The sequence below is a fragment of the Phocoena sinus genome, chromosome 2 (assembly GCF_008692025.1).
Source record: "Phocoena sinus isolate mPhoSin1 chromosome 2, mPhoSin1.pri, whole genome shotgun sequence".
Taxonomy (NCBI): Eukaryota; Metazoa; Chordata; class Mammalia; order Artiodactyla; family Phocoenidae; genus Phocoena; species Phocoena sinus.
In genome coordinates this window covers 143083546-143104733 of record NC_045764.1, presented here as the reverse complement: position 1 = coordinate 143104733, position 21188 = coordinate 143083546, and the positions used below count along the sequence as shown (strand labels likewise).

At 35.3% G+C, this 21188-nt stretch overlaps 1 protein-coding gene across 5 annotated transcripts in view; it reads right to left on the bottom strand.

Annotated features, from left to right (window-relative positions):
- Positions 1–21188, bottom strand: part of GPHN (gephyrin) — a 636104-nt gene that overhangs the window by 353258 nt on the left and 261658 nt on the right. For all 5 annotated transcript variants that reach the window (XM_032623646.1, XM_032623644.1, XM_032623643.1 and 2 more), the window contains exon 4: positions 3626–3718. In XM_032623646.1, coding sequence (XP_032479537.1) covers positions 3626–3718 — 93 coding nt within the window. The remainder of the gene's footprint in view (positions 1–3625; positions 3719–21188) is intronic.

The window sequence follows — 21188 nt, the reverse complement described above, 5'->3', positions numbered from 1 at the left end:
ATAATGGGACATGAAGAGATAATATACTTGGTATGGCAATGAGTTACATTCTATAGAATTTTATTACTAGCACTTCACCAATGTCAACGGATTATCCAACCTTTATCAGATCCGAGAAAATGCAATCTATTATTAAAAATAAAGCTTTTCAAAAGTTGTAGAGTATGGATTATTATGCTACTATATGTAAGCTTTGATAGTATCTCATGTTGAGAGGCAGGGAACAGACCAGCAGGTACGTGACTATCAGATAAACCTCATTCTAAGATACAGGGCCTAAAAGTAGAAACAAATTCGTAATTTAGGAAAATCAATTCTGATTGCCTTATTCGTATAAAATATGTAAATAAGATACATTTTACTAAACTTGCTATTTCCATTTTTCTGTTAATAGACCTGGAAGAACTCTAAAGCTATTAAACTTTTCATTTTCTCTAAGGTTCAAACACAGTGCCAATAACTTTAGATTGCTTTATTTCACTCACTCAATTTATCATTTTCCCCTTCTTTTTTTTTTTTTGCGGTACGCGGGCCTCTCACCGTTGTGGTCTCTCCCGTTGCGGAGCACAGGCTCCGGATGCGCAGGCTCAGCAACCATGGCTCACGGGCCCAGCCGCTCCATGGCATGTGGGATCCTCCCGGACCGGGGCACGGACCCGTGTCCCCTGCATCGGCAGGCGGACTCTCAACCACTGCTCCACCAGGGAAGCCCTCCCCCTTCCTTTTTTTAAACAACCCACACAACTCACAAACATTGTCCATTGTGTTTGTAGATCAAACTTATTACTGACAATTACTGACTATAAAATATTAGCACCTGAAGGGAGAAGTTTTATATTATTTTACCTTTATCACTAATATTTGTGTTTTCTGTCAATAACTTCTGACTCTATTTAAAAATATTTGCAACCTTAAGTTGTATATAGGTACATATGCTCTACAAATAGGTTTCTCTTTTTAGGTACAATTATCTAAGACAATTAACTATATTATTACAGGTCCAAAATTATATTTCTGGATTCCTAGCTGACATCCCAGTGTTAAGTTTTAGATATTATAAAAATTGCAACTATTTAAAGATAAGAAGAAATTAGGAGAATTATTTTTGGGTGGTCTTATATTGCTTTTATGTTTATTTTTCAAAGGCTTAACAGCCCTATGGACTTTTGCTGTAGATAATCATACCTTGTGTGTGTGTGTGTGTGTATAATTTGAAATAAAGTAAATCTATTAAAGATCAAGATATTCACAATCAGGTAACTTACTTGTTTTCAAAAATAGATATTAGAGAAGACATAGTTATATGTATTTACCCCAATACAATTTTAGTCAGGTAGTTGCTATAGGCATATACAAATATAAGAGCACTTCTAAGGTTTTCTGGTAACTGAAAAACTGCACTGAAGAATAAAGAAAGGACTTCTCAATTTTCTGATATAATGAAATACAAAAAGTCATAGAAAGACATAGACTCTTGTTAACAGTAGCAAAGAAAAGGTTGGGTTATAAACAGATACTAGAATGGTAGAATTTCAAGACCTCTGAATTATATGGAGATGGAAAAGATAAAATATGAAGCTTACTCTGTTAAAATTTTAAAAAATTTAACAAGATTGTGACGATTTCATGGATATACTTTAAATCTAGTATACGACTATTTTTGCCCATTTGATAGTTATATATAAAAAATACTACAAATTTGTCCACTTTGGTAGTTATGTAATAACTAATAAAAAAAATTAACCCTTATAAGTTAACCCTTACATAGTGCTTACTAAAATGCCAGGAATAGTTCTCATTGAAACCTCACAGCCACCCTGGTAGATAAGCACTTTCATTTCCCTCATTTTATAGGAAATTAAGGCACAGAATGATTTAATAATTAGTCTACACTCACCGTATTGCAAGTAGCAGAGCCAGAATTTAAAAGTTTAGATTTGCAACCTAGTGTTTTGGTATTAACTTGAAACTCCACGGAATACAAAATATTTAATTTTGTGATGCAAATTATTTTCCCACAATTAAAAATAATTTTGTTAACTGGTTATGAATGAATTCTATGGTAACTTTTTTTACTTTTCTGATATAAAAGTAATATTATGAAAATATCAAACCAGTACACAAACAACAAGGATATATAAAACCAGGGTCATTTACTTCAAACACTTAACCCAACACTCAAACTCCAAAAATCAATGTCTTCACATATGTGGAAGATTTTCTTACAAACGAAACAAAACATAAACACACCTTTACAGGAGATGGCTCCCCTCCAATTGTACTTTTTAAGTTAGTCTCACAGTTTAAAAGAAATATAAAAATTGGCCAAAGGACCATTTCCTCTTAGGACCCAGAAGCTATATAAGAATTACTTCTTTTTTAAGTAGTTGAAGCTAACAATCTCCCAGAATTCTATTCTAATTGCTTAACAAAATGACTTTATTTATAAGCTTAATTATAATAATATTCCAAAAATTTCTGTGCCATGATTTTTACATAGAAGAATAGAAAACATTTTAAAACTTGTTAAAACAATGTGCATTTTCACATACTAGAGCCAATGGTTCCCAAAGTTTGGAAGCATGGTCTATGGGCCAGTAACATGTGTATTACCTGGGGCCTTACTAGAAACACAAATTCTTGGGACCCACTGCAGATTGACTGAATCAGAAACACTGTGGGTGAGACACAGCAATCTGCTTTACCTCTAATTGTGGTACAAGCTAAAGTTTGAAAACTGCTATATTAGAGTAAGGACAATAATTATTTAATAGGTACTGAGCAGAAGTATCTCGCTATGAATAAGATAGGAGACATAATGGTACACTGATTTGGAAATAAAAAACCAGTTAACAGTAGGTTGAAATTCAGCCAAGAAACACTTTTCTGGGAGGTAAAGGAAACAATGCCACAAGTATTAATATAAGTTTGCATATGACTCTGAAGTGACACATGAAGCTTATGGCTTCTTTAAAAAGAAAGAAGGACTTTCCTCCTGTATCACTGAGCACTGTCTATTCTTCATTCTTTCCCTAATTTTTTTTCCTGTGCAAGGTTGAAGGTGATTCTTGTGGCATGAAGCCTAGAGATTAATTCTGCCTTTTGGCTTATTAAATTCTGCATTTAAATTCACATTTAAAATTATGGAATATATAACTTTCTCATCAAATACTATAAAATTGGTATAAATATGCTATTGCAGTCATCCTACTTGAGACCAATGACAAGGGTATCTCAAGACAAATCAGAAACATTTTGAATTATATTAACAAAGCACATCAGACCAGATGCCATGCTGAGTCAGAGTTCTGCTGTTACCTACTTTGGCAATATGCCTGAAATTCAGCCGATACCACAGACCACTGAGCAAATGCAGGATTACCTTCTGGACCAGTTCAATCTTCCTCATTTTAGATAATTTCTACTTTAAGTCCAAAGAAAAGAAGTCAAGAAAGTTTTTTTTAATATAATGATTCTCCCACAGCAAAATGTTCACATTCTTAGAACCACAGGTCTCTTGTTCTGTCTAGCAAAATTACATAAATCATATAAAAAGAATAAAAAGGATTAAAAATAACATGAATAGTCTACTCATTGAATATCAGAAAAGCATATACTATCTCACCTCTGGAGTGACATCTCGTGGCGCAAACCCTGTTCCTCCAGTTGTTAGTATCAAATTAAGTTCCTTTTCATCACACCAATCTATCAGGGTTTCCTGAAAGAAAACAATAATATTTTCACATGCAGAAGGACTTGCCTGCCTACTCAAAACATTCACATACTGAAATACTTCGTATACAGTGAAGAAACAGATTCTTTTCAACACTCATTAAGAAAAATGTGAAGCGCAATTCATGGAACAGTTTCTACTGTTAATCAAAAGACACTGCAGTTAATCAAAAGACACTGTATTTTATTCATTATAGAAAATGAAGATGCAACCATCATATTCTTGAAAGTAAATGTAACACAGGAAATAGCATAAATAGTTTATAATTAATGTTCATTATGTATTTAAATGGCATGTCTGACATCTTGTCAGCCACTCAAAATATATTAAGGTTGAAAAAATTGAGCACTATTTCTAATTATATGATCTCATTATTTAATAAGTAGAGCAATCCTGTCAGGTAAATAGTCACACTTCAGTTTTATATTTAAGGAAACAGACTCATTGGTTTTATTCATTAATAGACTCAGAGAGATCAAGAAATATACTTGCTCATGGGCTCACAAACTAGAAGGGGAAAAAGCTAGAATTTAAACTTAGAGTTGTTGGACCCTCAACAGATGTTCCTCTATATTTTGCCTATGATTGAGTCAATATTTTTTTTCCCTAAGTTTCAAGTGGTTTAGGAAAGTTTTACGTTTTTCAGGATTTTATTTTAAATAGTTGCCTTAAAGGAAAGGTGTAGGAATAAATGATTGGTTAAAGTTTCTCTTTTTCCACACCAATATTATGACACTTAGTTGAGATTAGAATTACATACCATAAAATTTTGGAGTTGGTAGAGACCTTAGTAGATTTGTCTATTCATTTTACAGATAAGACAACTGAAGTACAATGTGGTTAAATAATTTACTCAAAGTTACCCAGCTAGTTTGTAAAGAAGTGGGACAAGGATCTCTGCTTACTCTATTGCTAGTTCTATTCATCCATCCTACATTTTGGCTATTTATTAAAAAGGACTATTAAGTGCTCATTTAAATTATAATTAAATATTTGCAATGGTATTTTGTTTCATTACCTTTATACAATTCAGGTCCAAAACTTAATAATACAATTATATCATTTATGTACTGATAATTAGATGTGAAATACCAGTAGCAGGCTGATATCTATATGTAAAATACAATGTCTTCAGTTCTCTAATTCATCAGTGAGACAAAATGCATGATAATTATTCAGAAGGACAATTCAGGATTTTTAAATGATTTTTTTCCCTTTCCTTACTCATTTTTATTTCATCCTGGTATCACAGGAATGGAGAGCGCAAAACTCCAAATGAAGGAGATTTTTTCCCCTGCTGTGATTAATTAATGGCAACAAACTATTTTTAAAAAGACATAAAATATAGACTACTAGAGACTAACTGAAGAACTCCCACCACTGATATAGTTACAATTTTGTTCTGAGGAAAGCTCACACACACAAAAAATCAATGGTTAATCTACAAACAATAAATGCTGGAGAGGGTGTGGAGAAAAGGGAACCCTCTTGCACTGTTGATGCGAATGTAAATTGATACAGCCACTATGGAGAAGAGTATGGAGGTTCCTTAAAAAACTAAAAACAGAACTACCATATGACCCAGCAATCCCACTCCTGGGCATATACCCTGAGAAAACCATAATTCAAAAAGAGTCATGTACCACAATGTTCACTGCAACACTATTTACAACAGCCAGGACACAGAAGCAACCTAAGTGTCCATCGACAGATGAATGGATAAAGAAGATGTGGCACATATATACAATGGAATATTACTCAGCCATAAAAAGGAACAAAATTGAATTATTTGTAGTGAGGTGGATGGACCTACAGTCTGTCATACACAGTGAAGTAAGTCAGAAAGAGAAAAACATACACCATATGCCAACACATATATATGGAATCTAAAAAAAGAAATGATTCTAAAGAACCTAGGGGCAGGACAGGAATAAAGACAAAGACACAGACACAGAGAATGGACTTGAGGACACGGGGAGGGGAAAGGGTAAGCTCGGACAAAGTGAGAGAGTGGCATGGACATATATACACTACCAAATGTAAAACAGATAGCTAGTGAGAAGCAGCCGCATAGCACAGGGAGATCAGCTCCGTGCTTTGTGACCACCTAGAGGGGTAGGATAGGGAGAGTGGGAGGGAGACGCAAGAGGGAGGGGATATGGGGATATATGTATACGCATAGCTGATTCACTTTGTTATACAGCAGCAACAAACACAACAATGTAAAGCAATTATACTCCAATAAAGATGTTAAAAAAACAAAAACAAACAAAATCAATGGTTATTATAATAAAGGTGATTATGTGGTGGTTTCACAAATCAAACTTAAAATTTCCATTGTTTTGCTCTTCTATTTATTTAGAAATTAGAAAAGCAAAAAATACTCATCATTCTAAGTAGTTATTATTTCTGGTCTATAAAAAAATACATAGTTGACTCCATAACTCAGCAATGAGATGAACTGATCTTGTCTTCCCACTAATAGATCTTAGAAACTTTAGATTTCTTTGTAATATTCCATATTACTGAAGTGTTTGTGCCACAGCATTCTAGTCTTTGACCACACTTCCATTTGTATCAGATCTTGATAAAAAGTGATGTGAAATCCAACTTGTATCAACAAAACAGCTCAAGCACTAAAAAAAAAAACTATATCAAATACTAATTTTCAGTATTGTCAATACCAAGAGGGCAATTCAAACTTTTCAAATTTCAAGATGCCAACAAAAATAGTCAAAATAGTCCCTTTAGAGTGAAGAATGCTATTGTTTGGCAACAGGCAATAATTCTTATATTTCATCCATTGACTAAATAAACATTTACTGAGGACCTATACCATGTCTTAGGTGTTAAGAGTTAAAAAATAAGTGAAAGACTGACCCTGGTTTTAAAGAGGTCATAGTCCAGTAATGGTTCTCAACTTTGGTTATACACTGGAATTATCTGTGGAGCTTGTAAAAATACTGATGCTTGGGTCTCATTTCTGGGGTACAGCTTGGAAATTGTGATTCTAAAAAGTTTCCCAGGTAATTTTAAAATGCTGCCAACCAGTTGAGAACTACTAGCTTAAAGAAACAATAAGTTCAGTTATCTGAAGGTGAACTTCACAGCTAACCCAACTGGGTGGGCCCACAAAGAGGTCATAGCTTAAGGTTAGTTGCACCACAGGAATATTACTTAAATTTTTCTATTCCCAGGATGGATAACTGATAACACATACTCTATAGATTTTCTTTCATTTAAATAAAATTTGGTATCTTGAGCTCAGTTAAGGATATGTTCTAGTATTTGAAAAGTAATATTTTGTGGTCCAAAGTAGCTGTGTGATGTACCACAGTTTTTTAACTGAGCAAAAATCTTAGTTAGGATTTTGCACTTTTAAGAGAAAATAGGAATCTTATTCACTCAGCTGGTCTCCAAAACATAAGGATTCTTTCTCAACCGTTAATATAAAATACGAGTATTCCAGACACCTAGTGGTCATATACTTATTTAACACATCAGTTCGTTTATTTAACAATAAAGTGCCTTTTATTCAGGCACTTCATTAGATAACAGGGATCCAAAGACAAATAAGGCCCTGGCCTCAAGGACTGAGTCAAGTATAGGTGCTGTGAGTCTAGTCAAGAACCTTGCTACTAAAAGTATGATCTGAAGACCAGCAACATTTGTTTTACCAGGGAGCTTGTTAGAAATATAGAATCTCAGGTCCCATCCAAGACTTACTGATTCAGGATCTGCAATTTTAGAAAGACTTCTCAAGGTGCTATATATGCACGTTAAACTGGACTAAGCCATGCTTTCTAACCATGTACCACTCAGGATATTGTGAGTCTTACTTTTCTATCACGTTAGATCACCTGAAAGCAATTTATCTTATCATATATGTTTCTGTACCTATAAGATACCTTTCATTTTGAGATATACCTGGCTGCTACCAGGTAGTATGTCATTGAGGATTTCTACATAAACCATCATTATGAAAAATTCCTCTGCATCTGTTGCAAAACTGAGGCTGAAGACATTGTCTATTTTAATGGTGATTTTCCCTTACATAAAAGGTATTTCTTTAAAAATTTACTGCCTTGAGCTTACAGGTTAGCACAGTAGGATCAAGCTGTAACAAAGAATTTCTGCCTCTCCATATCTAACAGAAATCAACAACAACAAAAAAGAGTAAAAACTAGAGGAAAAAACTTCCACCAGCAATGATCAAACGGGGAAAAATATACAGCTTTATGTCATAAATCTCAAAAGTTGGGTGGTCAACGACAGAAATAAATGGTCTTTGAGAAGCATACTGCAGCAGGGTTGAGGCTCATAATGCTGTTCTGGCTCCCAAAGAAGTCATAATGGTGAATTATCCGAATCATAAAAATTCTCACTAATACCTTCAAATCTAGAGAGATGTAAACTGAAAGAAACTATCTTTTCATCTTGAAAGCAGCTGCTGTGAGAAACAAATGAAACAAGGGGTTGAATCTCTGTGATCAAGTTGAAGGTTCCAGGAACAAATGCACACTGAATTGGGGAACTAATCTGAAACCCAATGATATCCCCACATAAACGGTGAGTTAAACCCTTATATAGGTAGAAAAACTCTAGTACTGGACATTTAATAAAATCTCACAGAGAAAAACAGAGCATTCCATAAAAGACGATATGTTGTCTCTATTCCCTCGCTTCCTCTATTTTCCTTTGTGCAAGTCTGTCAAGGTCTGATATACTCTGGGCTGACTTCATCTTTCTTCCTACGTCTCTGCAATGGTTTATAAAATAAGCTCAGATTGAAGACTGGATATTGTTCAAGCAGGTTTTCTTTCTTTTTTTCTTGATAACCATACAATAAACAGAAATTTGAAGGCAAGGAGAGGGTAGTTAGAAGGAAATGTAACAGTGCTAGCTTCCTTATCTTTCAACAAACCCTAAGGTTTAAAAAGTTAAAACTATGACTGTAACCTATTAATGATTTTCCTGATTTTTTTTTAACTTTAGAGAGATCTCTGTTTAGCAAATAATATCTCTTGTAATATGCTCTTTTCATTCATTTTCTTTTCCCTCTGTTTAAATGAAATAAAATGCTATTCTGTATTAACTTTAGAGAATTATCCTAATTTCATATAGCTGTATCTTTTACTCAATTAAACATTCATTCATCCATACTTCTACCTGTAATATAGACACAGAAAGATGTTAGAATGTTTTACAATTAATCTTAATAATATTTCTGGGTAATCAGATTTGAAGTGCATTTTATTTTTTACTCTTTTTATTTTAGTTTTTTTGTATTTTTGGAATTGTTTGTAATTCCCATGTATTATTAAAAACTAAAGGGATTTAAAAAATTTAATTTTCTGTCCTGTTTCAGGAACTAACATAGTGTTGTAAGTCAATTATACTTCAAAAATAAACAAACTTAAAGAAAGGGAGATCAGATTTGTGGTTATCAGAGGCAAGGGGTGGTGGGAGGGGGAATTGGATAAAGGTGGTCAAAACGTACAAACTTCTAGTTATAAGATAAATAAGTACTAGGGATATAATGCACAACGTGATAACTATAACTAACACTGCCATACATTATATATGAAAGATGTTAAGAGAGTAGGTCATAAGAGTTTTTATCACAAGGAAAAATTTGTTTCTATTTCTTTCTATTCACTAAACTTATTGTGGTAATCATTTCATGATGTATGTAAGTCAAGTCATTATACTGTACACCTTAAACTTATATAGTGCGGCATGTCAATTGTACCTCAATAAAACTGGAAGAAAAAAATGGATTCTTCTGGTATTAGTTCTTCATTCTGGTAGCTAGTACTTTAATGTCTCATTTCCCCCCATTATGAGCCAGCTGAGAAACAAATTTTATACTTAACAACAACTCATGTATTATTGTGGAAGATTAAATATGGCCACATATTCTTTATAAGTCCTCCTATCAAAAGGTGGAATGTATTTCTACAACCTTTGCATCTGGACTGGACTTACGACTTTGGCCAACAGAATGGGGCAGAAGTCATGGTGTGTGAGTTCTGAAGCCTATGTCTCAAAAGGCCTCACAGTTTCTGCCTTCACTCTTTTGGTATACTTCTATTAACATGATAGGAAGCCCAGGCTAAATCATGGAATGGTGAGAGATGATGTGGAGAGAAAGGCCTAGCAAAACAGATAGCAGCAAGGCCCTAGACATCTGACTGAGGCCATGTTAGACTCTCTAGCCATAGCTGAGCTAACGAATTATTTCAGCCACATGAGTGATTCCAGGTAAGACCAGATGATACACCTACCTGAAACCAGCAAATCTACAGATTTGTGAGAAATATTAAGTCATTGTTGTTTTAAGTCACTAAGTTTTGTGGTGGGTTTTGTTTTGTTTTGTTTTGTTCTTTTGCGGTACGCGGGCCTCTCACTGCTATGGCCTCTCCCGTTGCGGAGCACAGGCTCCGGACGCACAGGCTCAGCGGCCATGGCTCACGGGCCCAGCCGCTCCGCAGCATGTGGGATCTTCCCAGACCGGGGCACGAACGTGTGTCCCCGCATCGGCAGGCGGACTCTCAACCACTGCGCCACCAGGGAAGCCCTTGTGGTGGTTTTTAATGCAACAAATACAGTACAGATAACTATTTTCATAATTAGCATTTTTGCATCCTTCTCTTTCTCTATTTCCAATTTATATCTTATTAGTCATAAGTTTATACAAACTTTATAATAAATTTCCAAATAGCTTTGAAAGTGAACTTGATGTGAGTTACATTTAAAAAAACTGGCATAAAGTCTCACGGAAGTGATTGTATCATTTAATTATTCAGTTTAAGAAACATACCAATGCCTAGTATGTGCAGGAAAATGTAGGAATGGGGGAAAAAAAAAACAAACCATGACAAATGTCCTTGATATCAAAGAGCTCAGAGGTATGAACAAATTAATATAGTATGGTACATCAATATATCATGGTTAGTGCTATGAAAGAGGGATGCCCATGTTAAGAAAAGTTTTTTACAGATATTACATATTTATGAATATATAACAGTTTCTCTACCATAACTAGGATGAAAACTATCACTACAGAGGTTTTCAGCAATACTTTTCTCTTGCCCAAGAGTGAAAAACCCAATAAAGAGAAAAATGGGACAGTAAGAGATATGAGGAAGTAAGTTTAGACAAGCCATCTTTCTCTATGTCCGCCCGAAGTCGCATACTCATCTAGATCTAAATCTAAAATAATACATTTTCTTTTTTCTCTACATTTATTGACAGAAACATGAATCATTGAATTAAGCAGACCTCACCAAAATAAAATCATTTGAGAAATGTTACATTTTTCTTTGGTCTACTAAAGAGCTGTGAAATAACCACCTGAAAAATTCCTATGTGTACATAATGAAACAGGGTCTTAGGGTCATCTCAGTAAAGTCTCCTCTAACGCCTCCAGGCAATTTGTTCCTGAAGTGTGTTCCTCTGGAAAGCACTTTTTACAGGTTAAAGAAATTTACATGTTTACATGTCTCATCTCTGAGAGTAACCTCCAAAAGGTTGATCATGAATCTCTATCAGTAAACAATTTCTGAATGTTATTTTCATAAACCACTGGAAAAGCATGTAGTATATCACACTTAAATAGAAATTTTAAAAAGATGAGATAAAGATGACGTAATATTTTAAATAGCTTTTCATTTTATTTTACTAAATAATGTGCAAAAAGTTCTCAACAATGTTTTTGTGAGAGCAATGTGATTAATACGCGTTATTTTAGAAAATCTTGGTTTGATATTTTGTGATATGGTAATTAAAAAGTAAAAAATAATTTTAAAAGATAACTAGACTGAAATGGAAGAAGTACTTTACCTATATTTACTACATCATTACACAACATTTATTTTTCAATCTCATCCACCAAACACGCAAGTGCCTTTTTGAAATGGGGTTAATAAATTTCCATCTTTTATAATATTCATTAGTTGTTTCTACAAAATAATTGGAAGATGTTACTTTGAAAATGTTAACAAATAGGTTCAAAATCCACTAAAATTCTTCAAATGGAAAATTTTTAAATCAGTTAGAATTTTGTTTCCTAGATTTTTTAAAACTCTGCAGTTACTCGTTTTTATAAATAACACAGTATCATTTCCACTAACGAAATAACTTAATGTGAACAATTTTAAATATCCAAGTATCTTAAGCATGTTTTAATATTTTAGGAAAATTTTCTTAAGTTCTTCTTTCACGTCATTTTTTCCAAGTTGTCTCCTGAATTGTTTTAACTTCTCATTTATTAAGCAGATCCTCCCATTCCTTGTCCATTAGTATCACCTTATCTGTATTCATGTATTATCTGGGCTTAAAATCTCTTTCTCTGGTCCTTTTTGGCTTTGTCAATCTACTCCAAGCCACTTTAAAATATATTCTTTAAAATATATTTCCTTAAAACTTTTTAAAAATAACATTTCTTCATTGGAGAAAACAGCAACACATTTTCTAAATACTTGTTAACATAGCTGAAGCTTTCACTAAGCTCTTAAAAAAGTAAATGCAAACAATAGGTATCATCTATTAGACTAAAGAGCATAGCAAGTGATTAAAATGAGAAGTATAAGGGTTTCTGAGATATTTTGGGGGCTGTAGAGATAAAAAGGAAGCAGGTGGCTTTATCCAAGGAGTATTCATCCATAACTCTTCATACATTTATATTTTCCATTTCCATGTATATGAACATTATATGCATTCAAAACATCTATTTTTAAAAATATATATATGTGTTGGACTTCCCTGGTGGCACAGTGGTTAAGAATCCACCTGCCAATGCAGGCATGGGACATGGGTTCGACACCTGGTCCGGGAGGATCCCACATGCCACAGAGCAACTAAGCCCGTGCACCACAACTACTGAGCCCGCGTGCCACAACTACTGAAGTCCACGTACCTAGCACCTAGAGCACATACTCAGCAACAAAGAGTAGCCATGGCAATGAGAAGCCTGCACGCTGTGTTGAAGAGTAGCCCCCGATCGCTGCAACTAGAGAAAGCCTGCGTGCAGCAACAAAGACCCAACGGAGACAAAATTAAATAAATTAATTAATTGAAAAATATATATATGTATACATGCTTACATAATCCTTAGGACATCTCTTATGTAGAGAATATCCCAAAACTAAGATTTGTTGCATTTCAAATCATCATTCGTTATTCTCTTACACCCACAAAAAATGTCAACCCAGGTGCTATTTCAGGCTAATTGTACCTTCTCCCTTTTAAGAAAGTGAGGCTGTTCTTTTATTCAAGTTGTCTGATTCTTAACCCCTGGACCAATTTCAGTTTACTTCTATACATTTAGACACCAAACACTATATAGTTTTCCAATACTGTATGTACTACTTATATCTTTATTTTAAAGAATGTGAGTGATTAGAGTTCTAACCATTGTTGATCTTCATTAACATAATGTAAGACCTTGCACTGATTGTGTCAAATGGTTGTGGACAGCAGATAAATATTACTTATGATAATCCTTTTCTTGTGCTACTAAATGTCTTTTATCAATATGATTTTCTCAACCTCAACTAGGTAACAGTATATTAATCCTCTCACTGCTGAAAGAAATAGAAATGAGTAGATACAACTATATCACATGCCTAATTATTCAAGTATAAATAATATGTGCTTGGGCATCTCCAGTGTATTGTTCTGAAAGAAGGTAACCCGGGTCCACATTCTTCAATTATCACAATAGTGTGGGAACACTGTTACGATGAGGAATTAGTAACTTGAATTGTTTCACAGAATACCAAGGACTTGCTCCTAAAGATGGAATATCACAGATGGAAGTTAAGCACTTGGCAGAATACTTCAGACATAGCAAGGGCTGAATAAATGATTACTTTTGTTACTTTTCAACATTATTTCTGTCAGAGTTACACTGTCTAAGTATGGAATTTCTCCACCTGGTACGTGGAGGTACGTGGACTTAAGTAGAGAATTTCTTCTCTACCTTAGAAGATATCAGTAGAGTTCAGGGTTCATGGTAATCTTCTTAGCATGAATTATGATAGGTCAAAATCGAAATGACATTTTTTAAAACATAAACCGCAAAAGAGAATAATCAAATGATTTAAAGACCTAAATGGATTTAAGAGATATGTCTTTTGACCTTTTTATCCTATTTTCCCTAAGGCCTTCACTAAGCTTAAGAGCCATATCTTGTGCATATCTGTACTCTCCAGTGATCTTATATAATAGGTTACGTGAATAAATTGTGATGATGCTACCGACATAAAGCTTTTCCTAAGATTGACTAGAACTCTGAAAGGACATTGAAATAAGTAATAGGAAATCAAACATATTATCTCAAGATGACTCCAATAGGAAAACTTAGGAATCTACCTAATATAAGAAATGCAATTTCAGGCTTTCTCCAATCAGTCAAGTATTTGCTACCTAGAAAAACAGAATGGTTAAAATATGGAAAACAAACCAATAAAAAAGCTTCCCTCCAAAATTTCCCTTAGGATTCTAAGATTAGTTTCCTCTCTCTAACACAATAAACAAAAATAAACTCAAAATGGATAAAAGACCTAGATGTAAGACTGGACACTATAAAACTCTTGGAGGAAAAGATAGGAAGAACACTCTTTGACATAAATCACAGCAAGATTTTTTTGACCCACCTCCTACAGTAATGAAAATAAAAACAAAAATAAACAAATGACACCTAATGAAACTTAAAAGCTTTTTTTTTTTAAACATCTATATTGGAGCATAATTGATTTACAATGGTGTGTAAGTTTCTGCTTTATAACAAAGTGAGTCAGCTATACACATACATATATCCCCATATCTCCTCCCTCTTGCGTCTCCCTTCCATTTTCCCTAACCCACGGCTCTAAGTGGTCACAGAAAACCGAGCTGATCTCCCTGTGCTACGCAGCTGCTTCCCACGAGTTATCTATTTTATATTTGGTAGTGTATATATGTCCATGCCACTCTCTCACTTCATCCCAACTTACCCTTCCCCAACCCCGTGTCCTCAAGTCCATTCTCTACGTCTGCGTATTTATTCCTGTCCCGTCCCAGGTTCTTTAGAATCAGGTATATATATATATATATTTTTTTTCAGATCCCATATATATCTGTTAGCATATGGTATATGTTTTTCTCTTTCTGATATATATCTGTTAGCATATGGTATATGTTTTTCTCTTTCTGACTGACTTCACTCTGTATAACATACTCTAAGTCCATCCAGCTCACTACAAATAACTCAATTTCGTTTCTTTTTATGGCTTAGTAATATTCCATTGCATATATGTGCCACATCTTCTTTATCCATTCATCTGTTGAAGGAGACTTAGCTTGCTTCCGTGTCCTGGCTATTGTAAACAGAGCTGCAATGAACATTGTGGTACATGACTCTTTTTGATTTATGATTTTCTCAGGGTATATGCCCAGTAGTGGGATTGCTGGGTCGTATGGTAGTTCTACTTTTAGTTTTTAAAGGAACCTCCACAATGCTCTCCACAGTGGCTGTATCAACTTACATTCCCACCAACAGTGCAAGAGGGTTCCCTTTTCTCCACATCCTCTCAAGAATTTAGTGATTGTACATTTTTGATGGTGGCCATTGTGACCTGTATGAGGTGATACCTCACTGTAGTTTTGATTTTCATTTCTCTAATGATTAGAGATGTTGAGCATACTTTCATGTTTGTTGGCAATCTGTATAACTTCTCTGGATAAATGCCTATTTAGCCTTCTGCCCATTTTTGGATTGGATTTTTTGTTTTCTTGATACTGTGCTGCATGAGCTGCTTGTAAATCTTGGAGATTACTGCTTTGTCAGTTGTTTCATTTACAAATATTTTCTCCCATTCTGAGGGTTGTCTTTTGGTCTTGGTTATGGTTTCCTTTGCTGTGCAAAAGCTTTTAAGTTTCATTAGGTCCCATTTATTTTCGTTTTTATTTCCATTTCTCTAGAAGGTGGGTCAAAAAGGATCTTGCTGTGATTTATGTCATAGACTGTTCTGCCTATGTTTTCCTGTAAGAGTTTGATAGTGTCTGGCCTTACATTTAGGTCTTTAATCCATTTTGAATTTATTTTTGTGTATGGTGTTAGGGAGTGTTCTAATTTCATTCTTTTACATGTAGCTGCCCAGTTTTCCCAGCACCACTTATTGAAGAGGCTGTCTTTTCTCCACTGTATATTCTTGCCTCCTTTATCAAAAATAAGGTGACCATATGTGCATGGGTTTATCTCTGGTCTTTCTATCCTGATCCATTGATCTATATTTCTGTTTTGTGCCAGTACCATACTGTCTTGATTACTGTAGCTTTGTAGTAGAGTCTGAAGTCAGGGAGCCTGATTCTTCTAGCTTCATTTTTCTTTCTTAAGATTGCATTGGCTATTTGCGGTCTTTTGTGTTTCCACACAAATTGTGAAATATTTTGTTCTAGTCTGTGAAAAATGTCATTGGTAGATTGATAGGAATTGCACTGAATCTGTAGATTACTTTGGATAGTATAGTCACTTTCACAGTGTTGATTCTTCCAATCCAAGAAAATGGTATATCTCTCCATCTGTTTGTATCATCTTTAATTTCTTTAATCAGTGTCTTACAGTTTTCTGCATACAGGTCTTTTGTCTCCTGAGGTAGGTTTATTCCTAGGTATTTTATTCTTTTTGTTACAATGATAAATGGGAGTGTTCCCTTAATTTCTCTTTCAGATTTTTCATCACTAGTGTACAGGAATGCAAGAGATTTCTGTGCATTAATTTTGTATCCTGCTACTTTACCAAATTCATTGATTAGCTCTAGTAGTTTTCTGGTAGCATCTTTAGGATTCTCTATGTATAGTATCATGTCATCTGCAAACAGTGACAGCTTTACTTCTACTTTTCCGATATGGATTCCTTTTATTTCTTTTTCTTCTCTGATTGTTGTGGCTAAAACTTCCAAAACAATGTTGAATAATAGTGGTGAGAGTGGACAACCTTCTCTTGTTTCTGATCTTAGAGGAAACAGTTTCAGTTTTTCACCATTGAGAACAATGTTGGCTGTGGGTTTGCCACATGTGGCCTTTATTATGTTGAGGTAAGTTCCCTCTATGCCTAATTTCTGGAGGGTTTTTATCATAAATCGGTGTTAAATTCTGTCGAAAGCTTTTTCTGCATCTATTGAGATGATTATATGTTTTTTCTCCTTCAATTTTTTAATATAGTGTATCACATTGATTGATTTGTGTATATTGAAGAATCCTTGCATTCCTGGGATAAAGCCCACTTGATCATGGTGCATGACCATTTTAATGTGCTGTTGGATTGTTTGTTAGTATTTTGTTGAGGATTTTCGCATCTGTGTTCATCAGTGATATTGGCCTGTAGTTTTCTTTTTTGTGTGAAATCTTTGCCTGGTTTTGGTATCAGGGTGATGGTAGCCTCGTAGAATGAGTTTGGGACTGTTCCTCCCTCTGTTATATTTTTGAAGAGTTTGAGAAGGATAGGTGTTAGGTCTTCTCTAAATGTTTGATAGAATTCACCTGTGAAGCCAGCTGGTGCTGGACTTTTGTTTGTTGGAAGATTTTTAATCACAGTTTCAATTTCAGTGCTTGTGATTGGTCTGTTTATAGTTTCTATTTCTTCTTGGTTCAGTCTTGGAAGGTTGTGCATTTCTAAGAATTTGTCCATTCATGTTGTCCATTTAATTGGCATATAGTTGTTATAGTAATCTCATGATCCTTTGTATTTCTGCAGTGTCAGTTGTTACTTCTTTTTCATTTCTAATTGTGTTGATTTGAGTCTTCTCCCTTTTTTTCTTGATGAATCTGGCTAATGGTTTATCATTTTATCTTCTCAAGGAACCAGCTTTTAGTTTTCTTGATCTTTGCTATTGTTTCCTTCATTTCTGTTTCATTTATTTCTGATCTGATCTTTATGACCTCTTTCCTTCTGCTAACTTTGGGGCTTTTTGGTTCTTCTTTCTCTAATTGTTTTAGGTGTAAGGTTAATTGTTTATTTAAGATGTTTCTTGGTTCCTGAGGTAGGATTGTATTGCCACAAACTTCCCTCTTAGAATTGCTTTGCTGCATCCTATAGGTTTTGGGTTGTGGTGTTTTCATTGTCATTTGTTTCTAGGTTTTTTTTGATTTCCTGTTTGATTTCTTCAGTGATCTCTTGGTTATTTAGTAGTATATTGTTTAGTCTCCATGGTTTGTACTTTTTATAGGTTTTTTCCTGTAATTGATATCTAGACTCAAAGTGCTGTGGTCAGAAAAGATACTTGATATGATTTCAATTTTCTTAAATTTACCTAGGCTTGATTTTTGTCCCAAGGTATTACCTATCTTGGAGAATGTTCCATGAGCACTTGAGAGGAAAGTGTATTCTGCTGTTTTTGGATGGAATGTCCCATAAATATCAATTAAGTCCATCTTGTTTAATGTATCATTTAATGCTTGTGTTTCCTTATTTATTTTCATTTTGAATGATCTGTCCATTGGTGAAAGTGGGGTGTTAAAGTCCCCTACTATGATTGTGTTACTGTCGATTTCCCTTTTTATGGCTGTTAACATCTGCCTTATGTATTGAGGTGCTCCTATGTTGGGTGCATAAATATTTACAATTGTTATATCTTCTTCTTGGATTGATCCCTTGATCATTATGTAGTGTCCTTCTTTGTCTCATGTAATCATCTTTATTTTAAACTCTATTTTGTCTGATATGAGAATTGCTACCCCAGCTTTCTTTTGATTTCCATTTTCATGGAATATCTTTTTCCATCCCCTCACTTTCAGTCTGTATACGTCCCTCGGTCTGAAATGGGTCTCTTGTAGACAGCGTATGTACAGGTCTTGTTTTTGTATCCATTCAGCCAGTCTAGGTCTTTTGGTTGGAGCATTTAATCCGTTTACATTTAAGGTAGTTATTGATATGTATGTTCCTATTACCATTTTCTTAACTGTTTTGGGTTTGTTATTGCAAGTTTTTTCCTTCTTTTGTGTTTCCTGCCTAGAGAAGTTCCTTTACCATTTGTATTAAAGCTGGTTTGGTGGTGCTGAATTCTCTTAGCTTTTCCTTGTCTGTAAAGGTTTTAATTTCTCCATTGAATCTGAATGAGATCTTTGCTGGGTAGAGTAATCTTCGTTGTAGGTTTCTCCCTTTCATCACTTTAAATATGTCCTGCCACTCCCTTCTGGCTTGCAGAGTTTCTGCAGAAAGATCAACTGTTACCCTTATGGGGATTCCCTTGTATGTTATTTGTTGTTTTTCCCTTGCTGCTTTTAATATTTTTCCTTTGTATTTAATTTTCCATAGTTTGATTAATATGTGTCTTGGTGCTTTTCTCCTTGCATTTATCCTGTATGGGACTCTCTGTTGCTTCCTGGACTTGATTATTTCCTTTCCCATATAAGGGAAGTTTTCAACTATAATCTCTTCAAATATTTTCTCAGACACTTTCTTTTTCTCTTATTCTTCTGGGACCCCTATAATTCCAATGTTGGTACATTTAATGTTGTGCCAGAGGTCTCTGAGACTATCCTCACTTCTTTTCATTCTTTTTTTTTATTCTGTTCTGTGGTAGTTATTTCCATTATTTTATCTTCAAGGTCACTTATCTGTTCTTCTGTCTCAGTTATTCTGCTACTTATTCCTTCGAGAGAATTTTAAATTTCATTTATTGTGTTAGTCATCATGGTTTGTTTGCTCTTTAGTTCTTCTAGGTCCTTGGTAAATGTTTCTTGTATTTTCTCCATTCTGTTTCCAAGAGTTTGGATCATCTTTTCTATTATTACTCTGAATTCTATTTCAGGTAGACTGCCTATTTCCTCTTCATTTGTTTGGTCTGGTGGGTTTTTACCTTGCTCCTTCATCTGTTGTGTGTTTCTCTGTCTTCTCATTTTGCTTAACTTACTGTGTCTGGGGTCTCCTTTTCTCAGGCTCCTGGTTTGTAGTTCCCATTGTTTTTGGTGTCTGCCCCCCATAGCTAAGGTTGGTTCAGTGTGTTGTGGAGACCTCCTGGTGGAGGGGACTGGTGCCTGTGTTCTGGTGGATGAGGTTGGATCTTGTCTTTCTTGTGGGCAGGGCTGCGTCCAGGTGTGTGTTTTGGGGTGCCTGTGACCTTACTATGAGTTTAGGCAGTCTCTCTGCTAATGGGTGGGGTTGTGTTCCTGTCTTGTTAGTTATTTGGCATAGAGTGTCCAGCACTGTAGCTTGCTAGTCATTAAGTGGAGCTGGGTCTTTGCATTGAGATGGAGATCTCTGGGAGAACTTTCGCTGTTTGATATTATGTGGAGCCCGGAGGTCTCTGGTGGACCAATGTCCTGAACTCGGATCTCCTACCTCAGAGGCACAGGCCTGACAACCGCCCAGAGCGCCAAGACCCTGTCAGTCATACGGCTCAGAAGGGAGAAAAATGGAAAGAAAAAAGAAATGAAAATAAAATAAAGTTATTATTAAAACATTATTAAAAATAAAATAATTAAAGTTATTAAAAAATGAAAAAAAAATGAATGAAAGAAAGAAGAGAGGAACCAAACCAAAAAATAAATCCACCAATGATAACAAGCACTGAAAACTATAGCAAAAAAATGAACCAAAAAAATGGACAGATAGACCTTAGGACAAATGGTAAAAGCAAAGCTACACAGATAAAATCACACAAAGAAGCATACATATATATACACACTCACAAAAAGAAGGAAAAACATATATATTTTTTTAAAAAAAGGAAGAGAGCAACCATAGGAGTAAACAAACCTACTGAAGATAAGAAACTCTAAGTACTAAACTAAGATAAACATAAAACCAGAAACACATTAGACGCAAAAAGCAAACCCCAAGACTACAGCTGCTCCCAAAGTCCACCGCGTCAATTTTGGAATGATTCCTCATCTATTCAGGTATTCCAGAGATGCCAGGTACATCAATTTGATTTAATCCACTGCATGGAGATTTAATCCACTGCTCCTGAGGCTGCTGAGAGAAATTTCCCTTTCTCTTATTTGTTCGCACAGGCCCTGGGGTTCAGTTTTGGATTTAGCCCCGCCTCTGCATGTAGGTCGCCTGAGCGCGTCTGTTCTTCGCTCAGAGAGGATGGGGTTAAAGTAGCAGCTGATTAGGGGGCTCTGGCTCACTCAGGTCGGGGAGAGGGAGGGGTATGGAATGAGGGGTGAGCCTGCGGTGGCAGAGGGCGGTGTGACGTTGCACCAGCCTGAGGCACGCCGTGCATTCTCCCAGGGAAGTTGTCCCTGGATCCCGGGACCCTGGCAGTGGCGGGCTGCACAGGCTTCCAGGAAGGGACGTATGGATAGTGACCTGTGCTTGCACACAGGCTTCCTGGTGGCGGCAGCAGCAGCCTTAGCATTTCATGCCCGTCTCTGGTGTCCGAGCTGATAGCCAGGGCTTGCGCCTGTCTCTGGAGCTCATTTAGGTGGTGCTCTGAATACCCTCTCCTTGCGCTCCCTGAAA